The sequence below is a fragment of the Falco biarmicus genome, chromosome 8, assembly GCF_023638135.1.
Source record: "Falco biarmicus isolate bFalBia1 chromosome 8, bFalBia1.pri, whole genome shotgun sequence".
NCBI lineage: Eukaryota > Metazoa > Chordata > Aves > Falconiformes > Falconidae > Falco > Falco biarmicus.
This window is the reverse complement of record NC_079295.1, coordinates 59,437,451-59,459,830: the sequence shown is the minus strand read 5'-3', so window position 1 is coordinate 59,459,830 and position 22,380 is coordinate 59,437,451. Positions and strand designations below refer to the sequence as shown.

Sequence of the window (22,380 nt, the reverse complement as noted above, 5' to 3'; positions counted from 1 at the left end):
AACTGGGGGAGAGGACGTGGTGGGGGTAGCATCAGTGCAGAGCACAAGGGGCTGCAAGGAGGCACCAGCCCCCAGCTAGGGTGCCATGTCTCCTGCGGTCACGCACGTGACAGCCACGCTTACAGAAAGAGGGTGGTGGTTTCTTGTTTTGTTTTTTTACCCTGCAGACTTGTTTTCCTGGAGCAAGATTTGCTCTGTGCAATTTGAAAGTGGTACAGGGAAATGCAGAGCGGGGAGCAGGGGTTTCCCTGCCCTGGCAAAGGCTGGGGGGAGGAGGCGGGGGGCATGCACTTGGGGCAACAGATGCCGGGGTGCTCACACAAGTGCTAGGTTCACCTTGTGCTCGCTCTGGCCCCACAGCTATAACTGAGCATGGGGGACCAGCAGCCCTGGCATCCCTCCCAGGCCCCACACAGAGGGTGCCCCCCAGGAGTGGCAGCCTTCAGGATAAAACCAGAGAGACTCGGCTACACTTCAGTCCTTAAATAAATACAAAGACACCAACCACCATCAGGCCGGGCCATGGCTGCAGGAGGCACCGGCCTGGGAACACAGGCGCTCCCACTTCGGGGAGAGTCCCTGCCGTGACCTGCTCCTCCAGGGCTGAACCAAAGCCCCGGCACTAGGGCAGCTCCTGGGAAATGCCAGCTCCTCTTCCCTGAAGACCTGGCTCAGGTCCACAGCGATGCCAGGCCTGATGCCTCACGAGGAAGGGGATGGCTGCAGGGGACTGACCCTGCATTGGCCACCACCACGATGGCACCTCCAGTCTTTCCTTCACACCTTCCTTGTGGGGATGCACTGCCAAACTGTCCAGGCCAGGGATGCGGCCACATCCCCCACATGTCCGTGCACAGGCATAGGCAGCCGGAGGAAGCTTCTAGATATATACACACGGGCACACACACACACCCTACTCCTCTTCTGCTGGTAGCGCAGCACAGCCGGTCCTTGGCATTAGGGCAGTCTGGGACCTGCCTGTTCTGAGACACAAGAGAGGGGTGGCATGGGGTGAGTGTGGCTCTTTGTGCCCAGACGAGCCCCACAGGAGGGGATGCCAGCCATGGGATGGCCATGACCCCCAGGCACTGACTGCCATAACGCCACGAGCTGTTGGGGCTTGCACCTGTCTTCAAATGCTGTGGGGTGGGTGGCGGGGGACGCAGCAGTGACTGATCCTATGGCACAACCATCCCCTCAGCTGAGCAGAGGTGGGGGCTGAAGGGAAATGGCCACTGCCTGGCAAGCTGCCCCCCCATCCCTCCCACATACGTTTGGCCAACCGCCCAGGGTCTCAGGGCGAAGGACAGAGGCAGTCTCCTCCCCGAGGGTCTGAGCCTTACCCAAGTCCTTGGGGACCTGTTTCACCCCAGCCACTGCTTGGGCGTTCTGGCTGCGAGCCATGGCACAGGGCGGGCGCCAAGGGTACTCAGGCTGCAGGAGGAGAAGGAACAGAATTACCAGGGATGCGAAACATGAGGCTGTGCTCCGTGTTCAATTGCTGGGGTGCGAGGAAGAGGAGGAGGAGGGGGAGGAAGAGGACTGAGTATTCATGTGCCAATAGGACATGTGCTTAGCTCCCTGCTTGGTGACTCGGTGGCCCTGGAGGAGCCACTCGCTCAGCAGCGAGCCCCAGACCTGCTCCCCCTCACGCTGGTACAGGTAGATACTCACTGGGGAAAAGTGGTGGAAGTTTTGTCCTGGTGTGTGCTCGCCTGGCATCGCTGGTGGGTATCGGATCTGCTGCCACTCTTCGAAGCCGTGGTACATGGGGTGAGCCATGGGGGGACTGTACTGGTACTGGTACATGGGGCAGGCAGGGGGCAGCGGCCCCGGCAGTGGCTCAGGGTGCAGCCTCTCTCCAGAAGCCTGCGAGGAGCCAAGGGAGATGCTGAGGAGACCCCCAAGGGCAGCCCACCACCACCCACCATCGCCTGGCTTGGAGCTGCCCCCACAATGGGAGTCAATGGGCTGGGGCCAGGCCTGCAGCCCCCAGCCCCTCCACCTGTTCAGTTTTTCAAAAAAACCCAGGTTTTTCCCCCATTCCTACCTGTTTATGCTGTTTCAGCAGCTTTTTCAGCTTCTCCTTCTCTTCCTTCTCCCTCTGGCAGTCGTCCTTGGAGGCTCGCAGCTGGGAGCAAGAGGTGTTAGTGCAGAGCCCACCCTGCCACCTCCCGTGTCTGTGGGGCGAGGGTTGCTGCAGTGTCCTGCAGTAATGTCTGCACTGGTTCCCACCCTTTCAGACCCCCAGGCGAGGTGCAGAAGGAAGATGCAAGTGAAAGGTGATGCTCTGGCAGGGACAAGCAGTAGCAAAAACACCTCTCTGGCCTTTCTGTCCCCCTCAGCCCCTGCTCTGAGATGGGTATGGGGGCTGTGATGCTGGGGACAAGCACCTCTGGCACACCTGGGGCAGACAAAGGGCTCCCTGAGTGCTGCTGGTTGCACCCAGAACTGCTCACCTGGTTGTTGGAGAGGACCAGCTGCTTCTGCAGCTTTTCCAGCTGCTGCTTCAGCTCTTCCTTTTCCTCGTTCATCCTCTCCCTGTCACTCCGCTCCCGCTGGAAGTCCTCCTCGAAAATTTTCACCTGGCAGAAGGGAAGGATGCACCTGGCTGAGGGTGGACACCCCCCCCCCCCCCCCGGCCCCCCCCCCCCCAAGCACCCCTGTCACTGTCATCATCCCTGACCCCACCAGCTATGCCAAGCCCCAGGCACATAGGTTGGCATGATGGCCCATGGCTGTGTCCTTCCAGCTGAAGGTCTCAAGGATGCTGAGCTCAGCTCCCCCACTCCCCACCACTGCAGCACTGACACCCACCAGGGCTGCTGGGCTGCTCCTGGCCACACAGGCTCTGCCAGGGAAGCCCACAACAGGTAGCTCCCTCCCTTCCTCCAGTAGCTTTGTGCCCTGCCCTACCTGCTGCTTGAGCAGCTCATTCTGGGTCAGCAGCTCCTGCTGCGGAATCTTCCCCGCCAGCTCCATGGCACTGGTGAAGATGGGTGGCGGAGAAGCCTGAACATTCAGGGCCTCCTCTAGTGCCTAGAGAGGAAGAGGAGGGGGAGTCAGAGTAAGGAGGAAGAGGAGGGGGAGTCAGAGTAAGGAGGAAGAGGAGGGGGAGTCAGAGTAAGGAGGAAGAGGAGGGGGAGTCAGAGTAAGGAGGAAGAGGAGGGGGAGTCAGAGTAAGGAGGAAGAGGAGGGGGAGTCAGAGTAAGGAGGAAGAGGAGGGGGAGTCAGAGTAAGGAGGAAGAGGAGGGGGAGTCAGAGTAAGGAGGAAGAGGAGGGGGAGTCAGAGTAAGGCACTGTGCCCGCATCTCTGCAGGACCACGGGCATATGCCCAGCGTGGGAAGTGGGTGTTAAATGGGCAAACAGCAAGAGGGACTACAGACCCCTCCACCCCCAGCCCAAACCCCCTTTTCTGGGAGCCTAGAGGCATGTGGTGGGCATTGTCTGACAAGAGCTTCTGCCTGGGCAAAGAGCTGGGCAGGAGGGAGTTGATCAGGGTCAGTTTTGGATTTGAGAGAGAAAAGGCTGGAGAACATAAAAGACATTTTGCAAGGAGGGGTTGCACCCTGGCCCCCACCTTGTTCAGCCTCTGGATCTCCTTTTCCTGGTATTCCCGCTGCCTGGTGACTGGAGCCAGCTGCTCCTGCAGGAACCGCATCCTCTGTTGCAGGTCCCTCACCTCCATGGCCAGCCTCTCCTTCTCTGCCTGCAGGACCCAGAGGGCAGATCAGCCAGGGCAGGGCGATAGGGCCAGCAGCTCCCCACCACCCTTCCCCAAGGGACTTGCCTCCTCTGTTTCGATCCGGGACTTGGCCAGGAGCAGCTTGCGGTCAAAATCCCGTTGCTTTTGCTCCCGCTCTGACTCCAGCTCGGTCACTGCCCTGCGGGCATCGGCCAGCTCCTGGTGCAGGTCTGTGACCTGCCAGGAGGGAGCGGGGATGTCGGCCTGCCTGAGGGACTCATGCTGGGGGGAAGGAGGAGCAGCCAGACCCAAAACCTTCCCCTGCACCTGGTCTCCTCCAGGACCCCCAGCCAGCACCCAGCAGAGATGCGCTCCCCAAGCACCCAGCCCTACCTTCTGTTCATACTTCTGCTTCATGGCTCGGAAGTGTTGATCCCATTGCTTATTCACCTCCAGCAGCTGCGGACAAAGACGGATAGCTGAATGAGAGCCCAACCCCTGCCCCGAGCCAGCCATGGCAGTCCCCAGCAGCCTCCCATTGCAAAAGCACCTCAGGGACCAGCTGGACGGAGATCCCAGCTCCAGCAGGACTTCCCTGCAGCTCCACAGCCCTGCCCCAGTCTCCCTGTGCGGTCCCAGCCACCCGCTGCCCGCTTCCCCCCTCCTTGGTGGTGCCTCCCTCCCAGCTTGGTCCTCACCTCCCTGCGCTGGTGCTCCAGGATCTTCACCTTCTTCTCCTTGGCCTCCAGCTCTCCTCTGCCCGGCGCCTTCTCCACCGTGGCCCCGCTCTGCTGGACGCGCACGTGGGGGACGGGACCCTCAGGGCTTTTGTGGAGCCTGTGCCCGAGGCTGGCTAAACTCGAGCCGGTTCCCCTCCCATGGCCTCCCCCATCCCCTTGAGACCCTGAGAAATCCTGCTGGTCATACTGGGACAAACTGGGGGCTCAATTAAAATGAGGCCACCTTTGCTGATGTGTCAGCGGCGGGCTCCCTGCCTCCTTCCCAGCCCTCTCTGAGGGCGATGCTGCCTCCTCACCTGCTGCAGCTCAGCAGCTTCCCTCTTCCCACTGTCCTGGCTGCTCAGTGTCACCATCCTCCGGAGCTCCTGGTTCTCACACCTGCAGGCAGGGAGGGATGGGTCAGCAGGAAGAACCCAAGGCAGCAACATCCCACTCCCCAGCAACCACCCCCACCTGAGCTTCTCCAGCGCCTGGTTTCTCTGCTCCAGGTCCCGCTCCAGCTTGGTTCGCAGCTCCTTGTTCTCAGTGTGCAGCGTCTCACACAGTGTCTGGGGGGGAAAACGCCGGCAGCATGAGGACTGTGGCCAGCCCCAGCAGCCTGCCTGGCCACCCACCTTCCACCATGCCACTTGGCATGGAGGTGGGTGTCCACCTTGGGGTGAGGCTAGCCCTCACTCACCTGCAGGAACGATGTTCTCTGCTCGTTCTTGTGCACCTTGGAGGCCAGGCGCTTGAGCTCAGAGGCCATGTAGCCCATGCGCACGAAGACCTGGTCCTTGCTGGCCTCCTTGGCACAGCCGCTCAGTGTGTTCTCGAGCTGCTGCAGCTGGGGCAGCAGGTTGGCATCCTCGTTTGGTGGCTGCTCCAAGTCCTGGGGATGGGGAAGGGATGAAGCATGGTCATATCAGTTCAAGCAGCATCACAAAGTTCCCTCTCAGGGCAGGTCAGCCTCATCTCCCATCCAGAGCTGTGGTGGGTAGCTGGGTCAGCACCAAGACACTCTGCAACAGCCCTCGGTACACTGAAAAATTTGTGTCAGCTTTGTGAAGGTTTGATTCCCAGCCACCGGACAAGGGACACCAAGTGCCCAGGTGGAGGGGGACATTACAGCAGCACCCCCAGTCCATCCAGTCCTTGTGCCCTTCAGCAGCTGGAGCAGAACACCCTCCTGGCTCGTTGATAGTAACGGAGGCATCTCTACCCCTGGCTGCTTTCCCCCTCAAGCCCTCCCAGCTGGCACCACCAAGACAAGAAATCCCAGCTCCTCTCTGGACAGAGACTGTCCTTTCCACGGATTCCCCGGTGTGCACTGGGAGCAGAGGTTTCCCACGTGAGGGGTGGTCTTACCCAAGTCCCCATCTTCTCCTTCCTCCTGTCCTCCCTCTGCAGATCCCCTGCCTGTGGCTCCCCTGCTGCTGCAGCACGCCAGGTGCCAGGAACCCAGGATCTTTGGCAAGCAGCAGCCAAGAGGGTGATGCACAGGACTTAAATGCTGGCTAGGAGAGCCCAGGTGAGGGCACACCCCCACCCACACATGAAGGGTGTCCCCAACAGGCTTGTCCTCCTCTGGTGTGGCTGGTTAACTCCTCCATTGCCCAGGAGACACTGCTGGCACAACAAGGCCCAGCTGGCACATGCCACGTTGCTGGGGAGGAGGCGGGGATGTGCTGGCACACCTTCACCTGCTCTGCTCCCAGCCCCACTGACTCAGCTTGCCACCCATGGGAATGCCCCAGGAAGCGCCACATGGGGCCAGGAGTCCAGTGTGTCCCTGGCACCCCAAGTTTACAGCCCCAAAACTGCCACGGGAGGGTGTGTGCAGGGCACAGCATGGCCGGTTGGCAAGGGGAGGCAGTGAGGACCTGAGCGATCCTGGGTGCAAGCATGGGACTAGCGCTTGACTCAGATGCCAGCAGCCAATTGCCAAGCAGATGCCACCCCATCCTCCACCACCCCACAGCTGCACCCCAGGAGGGTCCAGCAAGACTCAACCCCTCCTGGAGCCTTTCTGTCCCAGGATGTGCACCAACAGCATGTCCCCTTACTGGCACCATGTGGTACAAGCTCTTGGGCTCCCCAGTCCCGCTTCCCCTCCCTTCCAGCACACACAAAAAGCCAAAGCAGTACGGGACAGGGCAGTGCCAGCCGGGGAGACATTCAGGTGGCAGCAAACGGAACACATGGAAGTGCCTTGGCTGGGGCAGACCCTGTCAGCAGCAACAGGGCTTCGAGATCTGGTCCTCCCACCCAGTGGGGGCATCAGAAGGGGAGTGTCAGAGCATTGATGACAGCTCCTGGAGTTGTCACAGCCCTTCTTATCACTGCCACGTGGCATCTGGAGACACCAGTGTCTCCATCTGACTGGGGCTGTTTTGCTGGCCCATGCCCAGGTCACTGGTACTGGGGAGCCCTTGCCCTTGGAGAGCAGCCTGCACATTGTCCCCTCTCCTTGCCTTGGCCAGACAAGAGGAGTGGTACCTGCTGGGGCACACATGCTGTCACTCCTGAGCCCTCTGGCCCCAGCGAGGCATGGGGAGGAGCAGCCACAGGGCTGGGCTCTGTGGTTCTCTCCTGCCTGCAGACCAGCCATGTCCCCTCACCTTCATCACTGGCAGAGGCTGGCCACCGCAGCACAAGCACTGTCCTGGGGGGGTGTATGTAGGGCTGGCTCTGCTCCTCTGGGAATGCTTGGGTGCAGTTTATCCCATCTCTAGAGTCTGCCCAAGGGCTGCCCTGACACGGGTCCCCCAGCCCTGCCTGTGCCTGCCAGCAGTGACGCCACTGGGAACACTGCTGCCCATCCGCACACCCTCCCACACCCCCAGCACCACCACCACACCACATCTCCACCAGCCCCCCACCAAATCCCACAGGCACCAGGGCCACTCACCACTCTCCCGCTCTCCTGGGGAAAGCCCTGCGCTTCAACAGCAACGATCTCGAACTCCGAAGAGGATCCCTGCAAGGGGAAGCAGCCAGGTCAGGTCTCCCTGGGGAAAGGCAACCCAGGATGCTCACTGCACGAGGGCAGGGACTGCCAGGATGGGAGCAGAGCAGGCAAACCTGATGCCTCCCTTCAGATTTATTCCCATTTCTAGAGGCTAAATGCTGCCTCCTTTTGCTTTCATAGAATCATAGAATGGTTTGGGTTGGAAGGGATTTTAAAGACCATCTAGTTCCAACCCCTCTGCCATGGGCAGACACCTTCCACTAGACCAGTTTGCTCAAAGCCCCATCCAGCCTGGCCTTGAACCCTTCCAGGGATGCGGCATCCACAGCTTCTCTGGGCAACCTGTTCCAGTGTCTCACCACCCTCACTGTAAATAATTTCTTCCTAATATCCAATCTAAATCTACCCTCTTTCAGTTTAACTAGATGGAGAGCCTCTCCCTCCGACCATGCCAGCACCAGCTCTCAAATTCACCAGACTCACACTTGGAGGAGATTTCCGTGCTTCCGTGTCCGGCTGGGCGCTGCCTGGGGCAGGCTGTGTGGAGCTGGGATCTGGGCCGATGGCTGCGGAGAGGGGAGAGGATGTAGCTATGAGCCTTTTGGAGAGCAGGGCTTCTCCCTGCCTGGTGCGGGGGATGCAGAGAGTAGACACCCTGCAAGGTCAGGCACTGATGGATGGTTTCTATGCCAGCTATGGGGATGGGACAGAAACCTCCCTCCAGAAGGGAGGACAACAGTGGTCTGATACATTCCAGAGATGACAGAGCTGAAAGAAACCTTTATGAAAGTCTCCTTTACGCCCTCTTCCTTCCCCTGAGCCATCAGGTTATTTCTCCCCTGCAAGCCTTGCATCTCTTACCTCCAGTTTCTAGCAGGTCCTCCAAGGAAGAAGATGCTATCAGCATTTTGTTGTCCTTCACAAGGTCCTCTGCCTTCTGCCGCAGCTTGGATGCCTCCACCTGGGACTCCTCCAGCAGCTCTCCTGTTGTGGGCAACAGAAGGATGCTCACCTCCTTCCCCAAGCACCTGTCCCGCAGCAGCCCCATCCACCAACACCAAGCTCTGCTTGGGTGAAGAAGTGCCTAGCATGGTCCTTCTCTGTCCAGACACAATGGACCCAACGACAAAGCTATATAAGTGGCTCACTGGCTGCAGAGTCCGTCACGCTGACGCACAGATGACAGGAGGCATAAGGGCAGCACTGCATTGCTTAGAGGTCTCCTCCGCTTCCCAGAAGAAATGAGTTTAAGCCTAGGTGGTGGACCCAGGGGTCCAGCCTGCCTGCTGTGGGGTCTGGCACCAGCAATACAATCCTCTCCCCACCCCAGGTGGCTGCTCCCACACCAGTGGGTCCCAAGTCCCAGGTAAGAGCATGGCGACACGACGTGCATCATGAGGCAGGTGGAAATTCAGCTGCAGAAGCAGGACTCGAAAGCGGAAGCTCGGTCACGAGACCAAAAGCAAAACCAGGGGTGGGTGGGGGAAGGTGGCCAAGGAGAAGAAAGGGGGTGGCACAACTCAGCCGGAGTGTTTCAATGCTGGCACATCTCTGCCACTGCAGGGAGCACCCAACACCAAGGTCTTTGAGCAGCACTTCAGAAAAGCCCCTGACCTGACAGGGGTTGCGGGAGGTGGAGGCTTTCATCAAAAGCAGAACAGATCCCAGCATCTGTGACCTGGGGCTGAAGGACTCCAAGAAGTTGACCTTGCCCCATCACTTGCCTTCTTTTTCCAGCCATTTATCCCACCATAAAGCACCCCAGCAGCTCAGCAAAAGTCTTGCTCCCTTTGCAATCCTGTGTGAAAAAGCCCAGACATCCTGCTTGACCTCCCAGGACAGGGAAAGCTTTACTGCTGCCCCAGTGCCGAGACCCCCAGCTTCTTACAGAACCCTTACTAAGTAGAGAAAGAAACCCCCAGGCTCAGTGTGCACAGGCTGAGCTGCCCCAAAGGTGAACCTCATCCCCCAGCCACGCAGCAGTTACCGATAGACTTGATCCCCTGCATCTTCTCCTTCAGCCGGGTGTTCTCTTCCACCAGCCGCTCAAAGGCCGTGGATCCATTCTCCTCCGAGCCCCCACCAGGGTCATAGATGCGGTAAGGTCCTCTCCCTTCCATGCCTGCCATTCAGGCGCCTACCTCCCAGCTGAGCATCCCTGCAAGGCAATGGAGCACAGCGTCACCTTCCTCCGGCTCCAGACGATGCTGCAGTCCCCCGGTCCCAACCAGGGAGGGGGTCTGGGGTGCTGTGCCAGCACAGGCAGCACTGCCTCACTGCTCGCCAGCCAACGAAGAAGTGTCCCAGGTGAAGGCACTTCCCCCCCCCCCCCCCCAACCCTGCGTGGGGTGAATGTGCTGGGGTGACTCATGGCCATGAGAAATGTCATGCGAAAAGGCATCACCAGCAGCCAGGGCTGGCTCTCATCCCTGTAGGGCACAGGAGTCTCCAAAGAGGCTGCAGCTGCCCGCCACTGCAGCCCAGGAGCATCCAGCCAGCAGCATGGACCTGGGCACTGTGACCAGGGCATCCTGCTCACCACAGAATATTTCTGGGGGGCTGAAAGGGTTCTGGGGCAGTGTTTGGGGGGGGGGCAGCATCTGCAGCTCCAAAAAGCCTTAACCTGCAGCCAGCAGGTGGTTTGGGCAGCAGCAGGGGTGATGAGTCCCAGCAGCCAGGCAGGGGCCTGCTCTTCCCTCCAGCTTAGCCACAAAAAACAGCTGTCAATGGCATACGCAGGCTGCGAGCAAAGTATGAGCTGAAGAACTACCCGCATGCAGCATCTATTTGCTTTTTTAATTACTTGCATCTGCGGGTGCCCTAGAGCCTGAGGTCTAGCCTAGGGACACCTGGGCAGGATCTTGGCTCCAGGTCTCACCCATCTCCTGGGGGTGATAAAGCAGCTGCTGTGAATCACAGAACAACTTATCAAAAATATCCCCCCCTGCTTCCCCAAGCTACCTTGTTATACAGTGGAGCAGCACAGCAGCTGAGATGGCCCCAGGGGATGATGCCAGGGGGAGCTGGGGTGCTGCCTGGGGGGACCCCCAAGAGCTCTTCCACCCAGCCAAGGCAAACGGGTGCTCATGAGTGGGAGGGAGCCGACGGGGGGCATTCTGAAAGGGGAAGGGGGGTAGCCCATACCCGAAACCATCTCAACCTCAAACTAATGCTCACACCACAGGCGATCTGGGCTGATCACCAGTTTAGATGACCTGCCTGCCAGGGAGCGGCTGGGACTTTCCAGATGACAACTGCCACCTGGCATCATCTGCAACTAGAGCGGCAATTAACATCCACCTCAGCAGCAGGTAATTACACATGGCCTCAGCAGCACTCTGCTTTTGGGAGATGCAACCCTTAGCAGGTCTCACCGTCCCCCTGCTCTGTGGGGGCTGCCAAGCCCCCCCATCGCCTGTGTCCCCTTCTGGGGGGCCAGCACCCCATCCCAAGCAGCTGGAGATGGTGAGCACTGGGTGAGCCCAGCTGCAGCACAGGGTGGGCTGAGCAGCAGCTATTTCTGGAGCCCACGGCAGCTGACGGGAAACTGCAGGAGAACCGGGGCAGTTTTTGTGCCACGGATCCTGGTGTCGGGCAGCATCGCTGCAGCCGGTATGAAATTCCCTCCAGCCCCCAGCCACGGGATGAGGAAAACTCCCAGTAGAGACCTGCTGGCGGGCAGGACAGAGCACAGCATGGTGGCATGCATGTGGCCCAGGGACCAGATGGCACCTCCTCCGCAGGGAAATGCTGTCACCTGTGGCCATACTACCTGCCTGGCCAGCCTGGTGGAGGACAGGGACAGTGTCACAGGCAGACTGGGGACTTGGGCCTGTTTCTCACTGGTGTCCAGTCACCACACACTGCTCCAGATCCCAACCCTGAAGCTCTGGGAGGAACTGGCGAACAAAGTGATCTTGCAGTGAGCACCTTGCGGGGCATCCGTGTCCTCCAGTGGGACGAACCCAGGTGTGGGTTGAGGAACGTGGGGACAAGCTGCCCCCTCACGTGGCATCCCTTCCCCAGCCCCCATTTTCTTGCACTTCAGACCCCCAGCCAGGAGGTTTTCTGCCTTGCCCCACAGCACCCACAGGAGGTCCCCTGCCCCTGTGCACTCCTGCACAGAACACTCAAATCCCAGCCAGCTGCACTGACCACCCACCCTGCTGACCAGCAGAGCTCACTCATGACAATCCCATGTTCTTCCAGCTGGATGGAGCCACCAAAAGCCCCTGCTATTCCCAGTTCTCAAGGTTTTATCAAGGATTTTTCTACCCAAGATCTGCACCCCACCAGCAGAGGGGTCATGGGAGCTGTTTTCAAACAGCAGCCGGGGAGAGGAACTGAACTATCTCTAGCTGACAGAAGCACAGACAAGCCACTAATTCACCAGCAAGCAAGACCCAGCAATGGGAAAGGGTTTCCGCAGCATCCAAGCCCATTGCTGGCATCAGGGCAGGTTTGCCTAGGGTGGAGGAACAGCCCCATTTCTGCAAGGGCTGCTGGCACTGAGCTGTCACCCTGGGGACAGGACCCTGGACCAGGTCACTATTCCCAGTCCTGGTTTGTTGGTTTGGGTTTGGTTTTTTTTCCTTAGGAGTTCTGAAAGGTGAGATTTGCAGTGAAAAAAATCTCATGTTTCAATAAAAACACCAGGGGAGAGAGAGGACTACAGACCAGCACCTAACAATGGTCAGAAACGCAAAGAAAACATGACTACCACAAACTCCAGAAGAAACCGCTGAACCACCAGAAAACACTTTTTGCCAATCAACAGTTTCTAAGCTAATCTGATGGTATTTCACAGCCCCAGGGGTTGAGGGCCAGCCACTGACCATAGCTGCCCAGCTGTAGCTCACCAGCTCCATATCCAGCCACCGGGAGAGGCTGCCAGATGCCATGGTCGCCTGTGGGCGTTGCTGGTTGCAAGCAAGGCACCGAGACCTTTAGGTAGTAAATTTTTATGACAACTCTGCAAAAGGAGAGAATGAGAGAGCAAGCAGGCAGGGGAGACTCCCAGGTGAAGATGAAAGCAGGGTGGTATTTAAATAGCTGTGCTGCGGCTTGAGAGCGAGCTGGAGCCTCGTAGCCATGGCCAGGCTGGTCCCTGCTGTCACCCAGGAAGATGTGCATCACCGCCTCAGCCACCAGCACCGCAGACATCACTGCGCCAGCCACGCAGAAGTGGCAGGAGGAAACGATCCCCGTTTTAAAATTTCCGAACAGCTGAAGACACTAAGGCGGAGGATGCAAATCCTGTGCAGAGTGGGCTGGCATTCTGGAGGCTTGCTTTCGGCAGCGAGCCCCGGGGTGGAGACCAGCCTCTCGAAGCCATAGGTTTGGCAGCCCATCAAATCCCATCCTGCAATCCATGGTGGGGGTTTGGCCCAGCCCTTAGGAGAGCGGGGTTTTCCTTGCCCCATCGTGCAACATTCCCAGGAAGTCTCCTCCCCACCAGGATGGCATGAATAAATCCCTGCAGACTGCCAGCGTCATTTTCCCATGACCAGAGCTGCCAGGCCCCTGGCATCCCTCCTCCTCGGAAAACCAAAAGCCACTCAGACAGACCTTATGGAGGGATTCTTTTTGTTTGATCATCTTACTGGAAAGAAAATGCCACAGCCACCAGCCCCTTTCCTTTTCCTCTGCAAAGTTCCAGGAGCTCCCCAGACCAAGGAGAACCATTCCTGGGCTGCTGGGCTGGTCTGATTTGCAGGGAAGCAAAAGCAGAGCTGCCTTTAAGAGGAAGCAATAATAAGGAGACTTTCTGGGCACTGCAGTCCACTGTGCTGGGAGTAATAAAAGAGGAAAGCAGATATTGCAAGGCTCAGCTCTCAAAGGGAAAGGTCTGAACCTCCACTTGTAGCATTTTGCTTCCCAGCCTGGCTAGCTGCAGGGAAAGGGTGGGAAAGGCAGAAGCCCCATCCAAAATGCAGCAGATGTTACAGATGTCCTCTGGCCAGAAATCCCACCCTTGTCTGAGAAACCCACCTCCCAGAGGCTTCTCAAAACAACCTGCTTCCGGTGAGGCTGCTCACAAGGAAAATAACACATTTCCACATTTGGAGCCAGGTTTACAAACACGGGTAACCACACACAGCTGCAGAGCTTGCCATGGATCCGAGCTCCAGCGCAGGCAGGACAGGAAGCCAGACCTGGTGGTGGTGCTTCTCTGGGCAACATGGTGATGTTTTACGCAATACCCTGTCTTCTGCTGCAAAGACATCTCTCTTCATGCTGCCTGTTCTGCTTCCTCCCCCCTGCAGAGCTCAGTAGCATCATGGCTGCTCATCACAGCACTCAAAAGCAGAGCAAGGCACAGCCACCCCGTCCCTGCAGCTCCAGCGCAACCCAGGCTACTCCTGTCCAACCCGGTACGCTTCGGCCAGGCAACAACCAAGCAGCAGAAAATAGTGGCATTGCAAACCACACCAGCAAAGCTACCTCTGTCACCCAAAGCGTAAGAACTGTTGCTTTAAAACAAGATCCGCAATGCCACAGGAGTAGATGGTTCAGCTTTACCCACCCACGACTGCTTTGTACCAGCTGCTGGCAAGCAATGACCCATGGCCCTGTGCTAAATAGGTCTGTCTGGTGGAGGTCAGGCTGAAAGGGCGTTGTGGGATTTTCTTGCAGAGCCAGGAACGATGCCAAAGGCTGCAAAAAGCCTCTCCTCTTTTCCTCTTGCTTACTTCACCTCGTCACAGAGATGGCTCTCAAGGATGTGCCTGGCTGGCGCCTTCCTGCCTCCTGGACTTGCCCCAGCGCCCGAAGTCCAGTCTCCCAGCTCCAGCACGCTTCAGCTGACTTTGCCAGCGCTGTCAATGAAGTCTGCACTCCAAAAGAGCTTGTGGCAGCAGAACAGCTCTTACTCACCCCAGCAGATGGAAATAACAAGCAGAAGGGGAAAGGCTGCCTTGGCTTCCCTGATACCGGGAGCAGCCCGTAGTACCCAGAGGCACTGGGAGCAGGACAGCCAGATCCCTGAGAGGCTGCACATCCCACCACGGCCCATCTGAAGCTGTTCTCACCCAACAGCAGGGCTGACAGGCTGCATCTTTTTTCACTCTACCCTCAGTAGGGGCCTTAGCCTGGACTCGATGCAGGGGAGATGGGGCGGCAAGCTATGCACCCGCTCCCCACAGGAGGCGGGGAGGCAGCTGGGGATGCTGCTAGCCCTGCGCTGGCTATGCCTGCCTCCGGACCCACGGCCGAGGCGGACCCGCACCGCTGGGCCAGCGGCAGGATAGGGACGAAAGACCCGCAGCGGTCGGGGAGCAGCAGCGGCTGGAGGCCCCTTGGGGCCGCGGCCCCCGGCCGGGACCCACGCACGGCGCCGGCACAGCCAGCGGGCAGGTGCCTGGGCCCGGGAAAACGCCGGCCGGGCCGGGGGGCAGCACCCCGAGCCCGCCTAGGCCGGGGACACCCCCGATACCCCCCGAGCCCCTCTCCTCCCCCGGGCCGCCCTGCCGCCGCCCGCCCCTTCGGGAGCGGCGAGGGGAGTCGGTAGCACCTGCCCTGCCGCGGGACAGGGGAAACTAAGGCACGGTACGACTATCGCGACCCGGCCCGGCCCCGGAGCAGACCCTCAGGGGACGGCGCGGTCCCGACCCCCTTCAGGGTTTCCCCACCACCACCCGCGCACGCCGAGAGCCCCGGAACCGGCCGGGCACGGGCAACACGCAGCCCCTAGCCCCGCCAACCCCGCCCCGCCACCGGACCCTGCCCTGGGGCGGCGCGACCACCCCCCACTCCCTCCCTGAGGGCAGCGGACCCGCAGGCCCCCGCGCCCCCCGAGCTCACCTGCCGGGGCCGGGGCCGCTCCGCTCCGTCGCCAACACGGGAAGAAGCGGGCAGCTGGGGGTGGTCGGCGGTTCCGCCCCTGGGAAATTCCCAGCCTGACGGACAGGCGCCGCAGCCAATCGGCGCGGAGCGGAGGGTATAAAGAGGGAGGCGGGAGGGACGCGCCAGGGTAGGGTGTTGTGTGATGGCGGGCGGGTGGTCTCTGTGTTGCGGCCGTCTTCGAGTTCCGTGGGGCTGCGTGGGGTCCCGTGGGCCCGCCGGGCGTGGGGGGCCCCGAGGGGCGGAAAGAGCCGGCCTGCCTCCTCCTCGGGGTGGGGATTGGGCTCGTTGGGGAGTGGCGAGCCTGAGCCCGCAGCGGCTCCTCTGGCTTATCGAGAGACAAAATGGCGGGGCCGAGGGGAGGGCAGGGCACGGCCGCGGCGCCGTCCTGCTGGGGCGCGGGGGAGCCGCCTTGCACCCCTGGTGCCGCTCGGGGGGTGCAGGGATAGCCGAGGGCAGGCTGTGCTGAGGGGGCCCAGGCCCTCGGCTGCTGTGGCAGCCCCAGGCGCTCCCCGGTGCCCAGGGAAGCAGGCTGGTGTGCTCCTGTGGGCCTGCTGAGGCTTACCAGATCTTCCTCTTCGGCAGCTGAGGCGAGGGGAGCTTGCCATGGAGTCTTGCATTCCTTGAGTTAATGTTACACAAGGAAATCACACCCCTAGCTGGAGTGTTTATTATAGGGGATCGTTTTCCTCTGTGCTGCTGCATTGATTGTTGTGCGTTCATGTATAAAAATGGGCCGGAAGATTGAGAACCACAGGGAGCGCCTTCTGGTTTCGTGGATTTCTTTGGGATTTGCTCCATAGCTATCTGATTTTTTCTTGTTTTGGTTTTGCCACAAGGAAGGTGTATTTTATATATAACTCTATACATAAACCCAACAAACCAGAAGCAAAGACAGCTCTGTGAGCAGATGTGCTGCTTGCTCTTTGTCTGTACTGACATTCCCTCCTTGGGTGGCCGCTGCTGGGCTTGCGGAGGTGGCCTTTGCTGGTGTTCATGCTGTTTCTGGCTGTCCCAGCCCTGTTCAGACAGTTCCACTGCTGCTCAGTGATTTGTTGTTTTGGGTTGTAAAAATAATAATAAAAAACCCCATACACGCCAAAAACCAAAAAAACCCTGAACTCCTTTCTCTGACCGCCCTTCAGCCAGGGTGTTGCCCTGGCAGCCCAGCTGGGTTATGAGGCAGCTCGATGGGTGCTGGGACTCCGATGTGCTCTTCAGCTGTCCTTGTGTCCAAGGTCTCAACAGGGGATGAGGCAGCAGGACCCCACGCATAGGCAAGCTCTTCCTTTTTGTTCCCCAAAGGGCTTGTTTTATCCCAGAGCCCCAGTGCTAATCTGTAAACCCTCAGAAAGCCTGCCTTCAGAGCTAAACGCAGTCCCACAGAAGCAAAAAGCACCTTGTTTATAAGATAATGTCTCAGTCCGCAAAAGATAGCCAAACCCCGCTCTATCCCTGTGAGGACGGAAGCAGGGGTGGCATGGTTTGGCTTTGCAGTGCTCTGGGCTGACAGCTGAAAAGCAGCCTGCATTCCCCTTGCTCCATCTTGGGCATGCCCCCCACCGAAAAATCCATCGCGCTACTCACCTGGCTGGCTTGTGGAGGGGCTCGGGGGGTGAGAGCCCTTTGGGCCAGGCGCTGTCTAGCTGCAATCCCCAAACGCAGGAAAGGCTGGCCCAGCTGAGCTTACTTTTAGGCATGGAGAAGGGGAATTCCCCGTGATGGAGATCCCAGACAGCCTTTGCGTGGTTTTGATAGGGAGCCAGGCACTGCTTAAAGGGCTCTCCTGTGCCATTCCTTACAGGGACCGCCAAGCCGTGTCAAGTATTAGTCAGAAAAAAGGGGGGTGGGTGGGGGGTGGGGAATTGTCGTGGAGGCTGTGATTCAGTTTTGGACAACTGGAGAGCATGATTACATCATTCTTGCCTGGTTTCTGAGTGACTTTACTGTGTTTGCAAACATGTGCTTCTCCCCAGGGAAGCCGGTGTGTCTTGCGAGAGGCATTGTCATCGTGCCTTGTGTGTTCCTATTGCATTCTTGTCCATCCCTGGACTCAGAACAGGATGCGTCTTCCTGGGGGAGTGGGAAAGAGCTGGCTCTGCCAGTGGAGCCGGACAGGTGATGGTGTGCCAGGGATGCAGGTAGTCCCTGGAAACCATCCACCAGGACAAGTGATGGTCAGAACCAAGGAGCCAGCTGGTGCTGGCATAAACACGAAGGATTTAAGTGTTTCTCTTTTACAGAGGTTGATTTTATCTCCCCAGCTCCTCGCCAGTAGACACAGAGTTGTACCTGGCAGGTTTTTAGTCTACACTTGCCAGGCATGAACTGCAAGGCTTTGAAAAGCATCCTGCTTTCGTCCAGCTGCTTTGGGTGGTAGGAGCGTGGGTGCTTGGCAGGAGGGGTGAGGAGCTGTGGGGTCTGGGGCCTGCCTGTACCCTGGCTACCCGTGGAGGTGGTCAGTTGGTGGTGTGCTCTCACCCAATGCCTCTCCACCTCTCCAGCCAGCTGCTCTTTGTGTTTCTACCTGAAATTGCCAGCTAGGGCTGGCCCAAATGCCAGGACAAACTTTACTATGAAAACCAAAGGTCCTGTTAGTCCTTCCTCATACCTTTGGTCCCGCTGTGCTCCCAGGGGAGAAAACTCACCTGATGGCAGCTGTGATTCATGAGCATGCGTGCGTGGCTGTGACGACGTGTTCATAGCTGACACTTTTATGTACTAGGGGTTTTTTTTTGGCGTGGAGGATTGGGTTCAGCACCTTCAGTGGAGGCTTGTTCACGTGAAGGCACCCTTGATTGCTTCCATGTTTGTGGCCGTGCTGCAGGAAACGGGGTAAGAAGGAGCGCAGGCCGTGGGTGAGGGTGGCGGAGCTCTCCTGCCCTCTGCTCCTGCTTGTTTCGGATTAGGTCTACCTTCCTTTGGGATGACCTCACTCAGAGGTGAGCAAGGTGGACCTTCTCCATGTCCAGTGGTGCGAATCCCGACTGGAAGTGGCCCAGTAGTCTGAGGCAGCCGGGAAATTCACCTGTCCTCAGTGTGGCAGGGTGAACAGGGTGCATTTGAACCCTGATGTGGAGATGGGCCCAGCCAGGGCCGGGCTTTCATGGGCAGCTGTCCCGAGGAGCTGGTCCTAGAGCACGGCAGGAGCAGAGGGGCAGCTGCAGAGCAGGTGATGGGTGCAGCTGGTTTGGCACGTCACCCTGGGGCTGCTCGTGGGATTAGCTCTGCAAGGGGCTGTTGGGTGGTGCTGATGGGTGCCTCTTGGCATCAGCAGTGGGTTTTGCTGGGAGCTGCTGCTGGTGCTGCATGGATTGAATGTGTCCCGGTGCTCCGGTGAAGGGAAGCAGAAGGCCGACAGTGACACTGTGAGAGTGGGGAGGAAGCTCTGGCCACAAGAGGGGATTTCCAGAACATTGTGATCTGCTGTCTATGCAAATCAGGAACTCAAATTAACCTGGCAGGATGGGAGGGCTCTGGGATGGAGGGCAAGGAGAGGCAGGGGAGGGAACGTGGAAGGGATCAGGGTAGGTGAGGGATTGGCAGATGGATGGAAAAGGGAGGTGCTGGGGAGCAGCCTCACTCCCCCAGACCTCCCGCAGCACCTTGCCTTCGCATGGAGTTGCAGTTCTGCAGTGGCTCTCCAGGGCTGCTGGGCGGCTTTTGCTTTGCTGGGCTTATCCTCTCACTGAATGAGAGCTCCCTTCTCCCTCTGCCTTCGGCATGTGAGGCAAGGCTCAGCATCACCTGCTTTGCAGGAGATCACCACCTCCTGACTTCCTCCACTGCCTCAGCATCCTCCGCCTCCCTCCTCCACAGTCAGCAGGGGATGGGTTATGGTGCGACCCGGTGCAGTTCCACAGTGGATATGCCAAGAGCTGTGAGAACTGGATCTGGGAGTGCTCAGAGGATTTCCTTGTGTGCTTTGAATTATCTGGAGTCCCAATTTGCAAGATCAGCAACAGGCACAGAGGAGATTTCTCCTCTACCTCTGTCCCCAGGCCATGTCTCTTCCAGTTGCAATGCCCGGGAAAAGGGCTCATCAGTAGTTGTCATGCCCTGGAAAGCTGGCTCCAGGGGTGACGGTGTGGGGAGAGCAGCTCTTGTGGGCTCAGCCCTTTTCCCAGCCTTAGCCCACTGTGGGGAACAGGCTGCCCAGTGAGCAGCTCATGGATGTGAGGGGCAAGGCTGCTTCTTCCTCCTTTGGCTTGGGAAGAGGAAGAACTGGAGAAGAAACTTCTGCTGGCTCCCAAGACTGGGTTTTTCCCCCTCTGGGGGAAGGGGAGGATGGTTGGTGGGATGGAAGTGGCTTGCTGATATTGCAGTGTTGGGCCAAGGACCAAGATCAACACCCCACACTCTCTGCAACGTATGTGGCTCCTCCCAGGGTCTGGTAGTAAAGAGGATCTGCAGTGGCCCCTGGAGCTGACTCAGAGGGAGAGGTCTGACCCTCTGCACACCAAACATGGGCTCGTGGGGTTTTCTGGATGTCGCAACTGGTGAAATCTGGTGTCGGCTTTGCCTGGAAGTGAGTTGTTGCCCCTGACATTGCTGGTCAACGTGCAAAACAGCCGTGTGCCAGGTGCTGGTGTGTAAATCCCAGACCCTGCCAGCAGCCCTGAGGGCTGATGCGTGTGTGGCCAGCGCAGACCTGCCTCCAGTCCTTACTTTGCTCACAGCCTGTCTAATTCTTCCCCTTTTTTGTGCCCATTGCTTTGTCCTCCCCTTTTCTTTCCCTGCCTTCTTTGAACCACTTACCTGCAGAGGCTAGGCATGAGATTTCTCACCAATTGCCCTCAGATTGGGCGAGTTGGAGCCGGCAGAGAGAGTGAAGGTGTTCTGGGAGAGTGGTGCTATGAAGTATATTTTCTCTAGAGACTGGGACGCTTACAGGGATGAAGCTGCTTTGCCTGAAGGGTCTGCCCATGTATAGGGGGTTTCATGGGCAAAACAGTCCTCACTCAGGGAATTTATATTTAATTTACTGTCAGTTAACAAAAATTGCTAGGGAGTGATTTGGGCTTTAAACAAAACAAGTGTTCTTCCTTCCTCAGCCTTGGCTTTGGCCAAACATGCTCTTTCTCCTTTCTAGACTTAGTGTTCCTCATTCAGCTGCAGATTACGCTCACTCTGTCCCAAATCCTTTGGCAAAGTGACAAGTCACGTGTAACCTGGCTGCTGCTTCTCTGTTCTTCTTACTGGGTTTCTCCCACTCCTCTGTGCTTCCCTGTGTCCCAGGGTCCACAGCCTGTCTTGGTGCTGCTGGTCTCAGGCTTCTCTTGGTTCACTTGGATTCCTTCTAAAGCAACACGCTGCCCAGCGCTGCCTCCTTATGGCTGCTTTTAACCAGAGGGTCCCGTTTCTCTGGGCCTGGTGCAGAGTCCTCAGGCTCTACCAGCACAGGAAGGCAGCAGGGGTTTAATTAGGTTGTCAGTGAGAGATGCCTTTACCGTGATGCATGACACCAAACAGGAGCAGGTCTCCGAAGAGGAGCTGGCTGAAAATTCATCAACCTCTGCAAGAAAGCATCAGGGTGAAAAATGGGGAGAAAATGCCCCAGGTGCAGAATGAGTCCCAGAGGCCATGGTTGTGCTTCCCAAGATGCTGTCAGCCTCCTAGCATTGCCCTCAGGGTGAGCAGCTCTGCTGAGCTCAGTCCAGTTTGCAGTTGTCCCTCACAGGGCAGCCCACCGTGAGCAGCTCCAGGTGTGCTGCCAGCCCCAGCACCATGTGGGCGGGATGCTGAAATAGCCTGTGCTTAAATAGGATATGGAGTGTGCTTAAGTGTTTGCAGTGGTTAAAATGCCACTGGCTGTTTTCTGCTCCAGCTATAGCAGCTGCTGATGGACATGGCTTACTCTGGTGCTGGGGCAAGAGGAAGGCTTTTCGGCAGCAGGACTTTCCAGGAGAGACAGTTGCTCCAAGGAGGAAATCCCATCTCGCTCTCCCTCCCTATCCCTGAACACTGTGACTGATATCTTGTCCTCATTGTAGGAGTAGCTGGTGGCAGATGCCAGGGAAATTCCTGGCCTTGGGACTGGTATGCTGGGGTCAGCTGGGCTTCCTGGCGGTGGCATCACCCTGAGCCGGGCTGGGGACCAGACCTGAGGGGCTGCCTGGTCTCACTTGTGGTCCTGTGCTGCTGGCATCTGTTTTGGCAACAAGGAGACAGGGTGATGGCTCTTATGTTGTGGCCCTGTGCTAACTGTGGAGGAGCAGAGCTCCACTGCCCCAAATCTGGCTCTCACAGGGGTGCCAGCCTGTTTCCCAAGCACTAAAACTTCCTTGGATATTACAGCCAGGTCCCTGAGAGCACCATTTCCAGCTGTGGGGATGTGGCCAGCTCTGCTCCCCACAGTTGCTGTGCTGTGCTCAGCTCTCTGACAGCCTCACACCTCTGCTGCAAAGCTGATAGTTGCAGCACTGAGATGCAGGAAGGGATGGGCAGATGAAGATCAGTCACATCCTCCCTTTAAAACATCTTCTGTATCTGCTCAAAGCCTTTACAGCAGGTTCCTGACCAAGCAGGTGACCTGAAGGCTGCTGCAGGCGTGGGGTGGGTTCAGTCCCCCCAGATGCTGCCTGGACAGAGATGCTCAATCCTACTTACACACAGGGGCAAGACAGAGGAACCCAAATCTCTGTGGGAGAGGGTGTAAAAGATTCAGCCAGGCTGTTTTCCCCCAAGAAAGGTGATTTTGCTACAAGGGGCTGTTTTACAGGAAGGCATCAAGGGAGTTTTTAGTGGGATAACACCCAGGTGAGTTGTTTCAGCTTCCCTGGTTTGTCTCTACATGTTGCTGCTTCTCAACCTCAGCTGGTTTTGAAGTGTTATAATAATATTGTGTTATTATTCCTAACGATGCTTTGATATTTTGAAGGTGAAGCTTTCCTCACCCAGCTGTGTTCTGAGGAAGATTTGGGTGTTCAAGACTTTTTGTTCTGACTTGGAAACAATTGAAAGTGCTGGAATTTCCCACTTTTGGAAATTCCAGTTCTTTTTGCCTGAGTGCTGGGGGAAATGCAAACATAAACTGTTTGGGGGTGTAGTCTCTATGGCATGTGCCTTTCGACTGCTTCTTCAGCAGCTTGAAAGCACAGGAAACCGCATGCAAGGACGGATGGATGCCATCAAGTCTGATTTGTATCTATGGTTTATAAAA

The 22,380-nt window shown here is 58.0% G+C and overlaps 1 protein-coding gene across 4 annotated transcripts; it reads right to left on the bottom strand.

Annotated features, from left to right (window-relative positions):
- Positions 1 to 468: 468 nt before the first annotated feature.
- On the bottom strand, positions 469 to 15,332 carry TNIP1 (TNFAIP3 interacting protein 1). 4 transcript variants are annotated; one of them, XM_056349509.1, is made up of 18 exons: positions 15,180 to 15,332; positions 9,364 to 9,534; positions 8,238 to 8,360; positions 7,860 to 7,942; positions 7,317 to 7,385; positions 5,106 to 5,297; positions 4,880 to 4,974; positions 4,723 to 4,804; positions 4,385 to 4,477; positions 4,080 to 4,145; positions 3,788 to 3,923; positions 3,582 to 3,706; positions 2,917 to 3,039; positions 2,460 to 2,585; positions 2,051 to 2,131; positions 1,675 to 1,869; positions 1,344 to 1,434; positions 469 to 983 (listed from the first exon to the last, which is right to left on the bottom strand). In XM_056349509.1, exons 2-18 carry the CDS (start codon positions 9,503 to 9,505, stop codon positions 958 to 960), a joined length of 1,848 nt encoding a protein of 615 aa, XP_056205484.1. In that variant the 5' UTR covers positions 9,506 to 9,534; positions 15,180 to 15,332; the 3' UTR covers positions 469 to 957. The 4 variants fall into 4 exon arrangements, with proteins under 4 accessions (XP_056205484.1, XP_056205482.1, XP_056205485.1 ...); XM_056349507.1 differs by having other exon boundaries at positions 469 to 978; XM_056349510.1 differs by having other exon boundaries at positions 4,385 to 4,474.
- Between the last annotated feature and the right edge of the window lie 7,048 nt (positions 15,333 to 22,380).

Bases quoted from the DNA above. Each gene is read 5' to 3' on its own strand.
- TNIP1 (XM_056349507.1), bottom strand. From the start codon at position 9,505: ATGGCAGGCATGGAAGGGAGAGGACCTTACCGCATCTATGACCCTGGT. The intron at 4,975-5,105 runs GTGAGTGAGGGC...TTTCCCCCCCAG, and splicing joins AGAGAACATCGTTCCTGCAG to ACACTGTGTGAGACGCTGCA. The intron at 3,924-4,079 runs GTAGGGCTGGGT...CCCTCCTGGCAG, and splicing joins AGCAGAAGTATGAACAGAAG to GTCACAGACCTGCACCAGGA.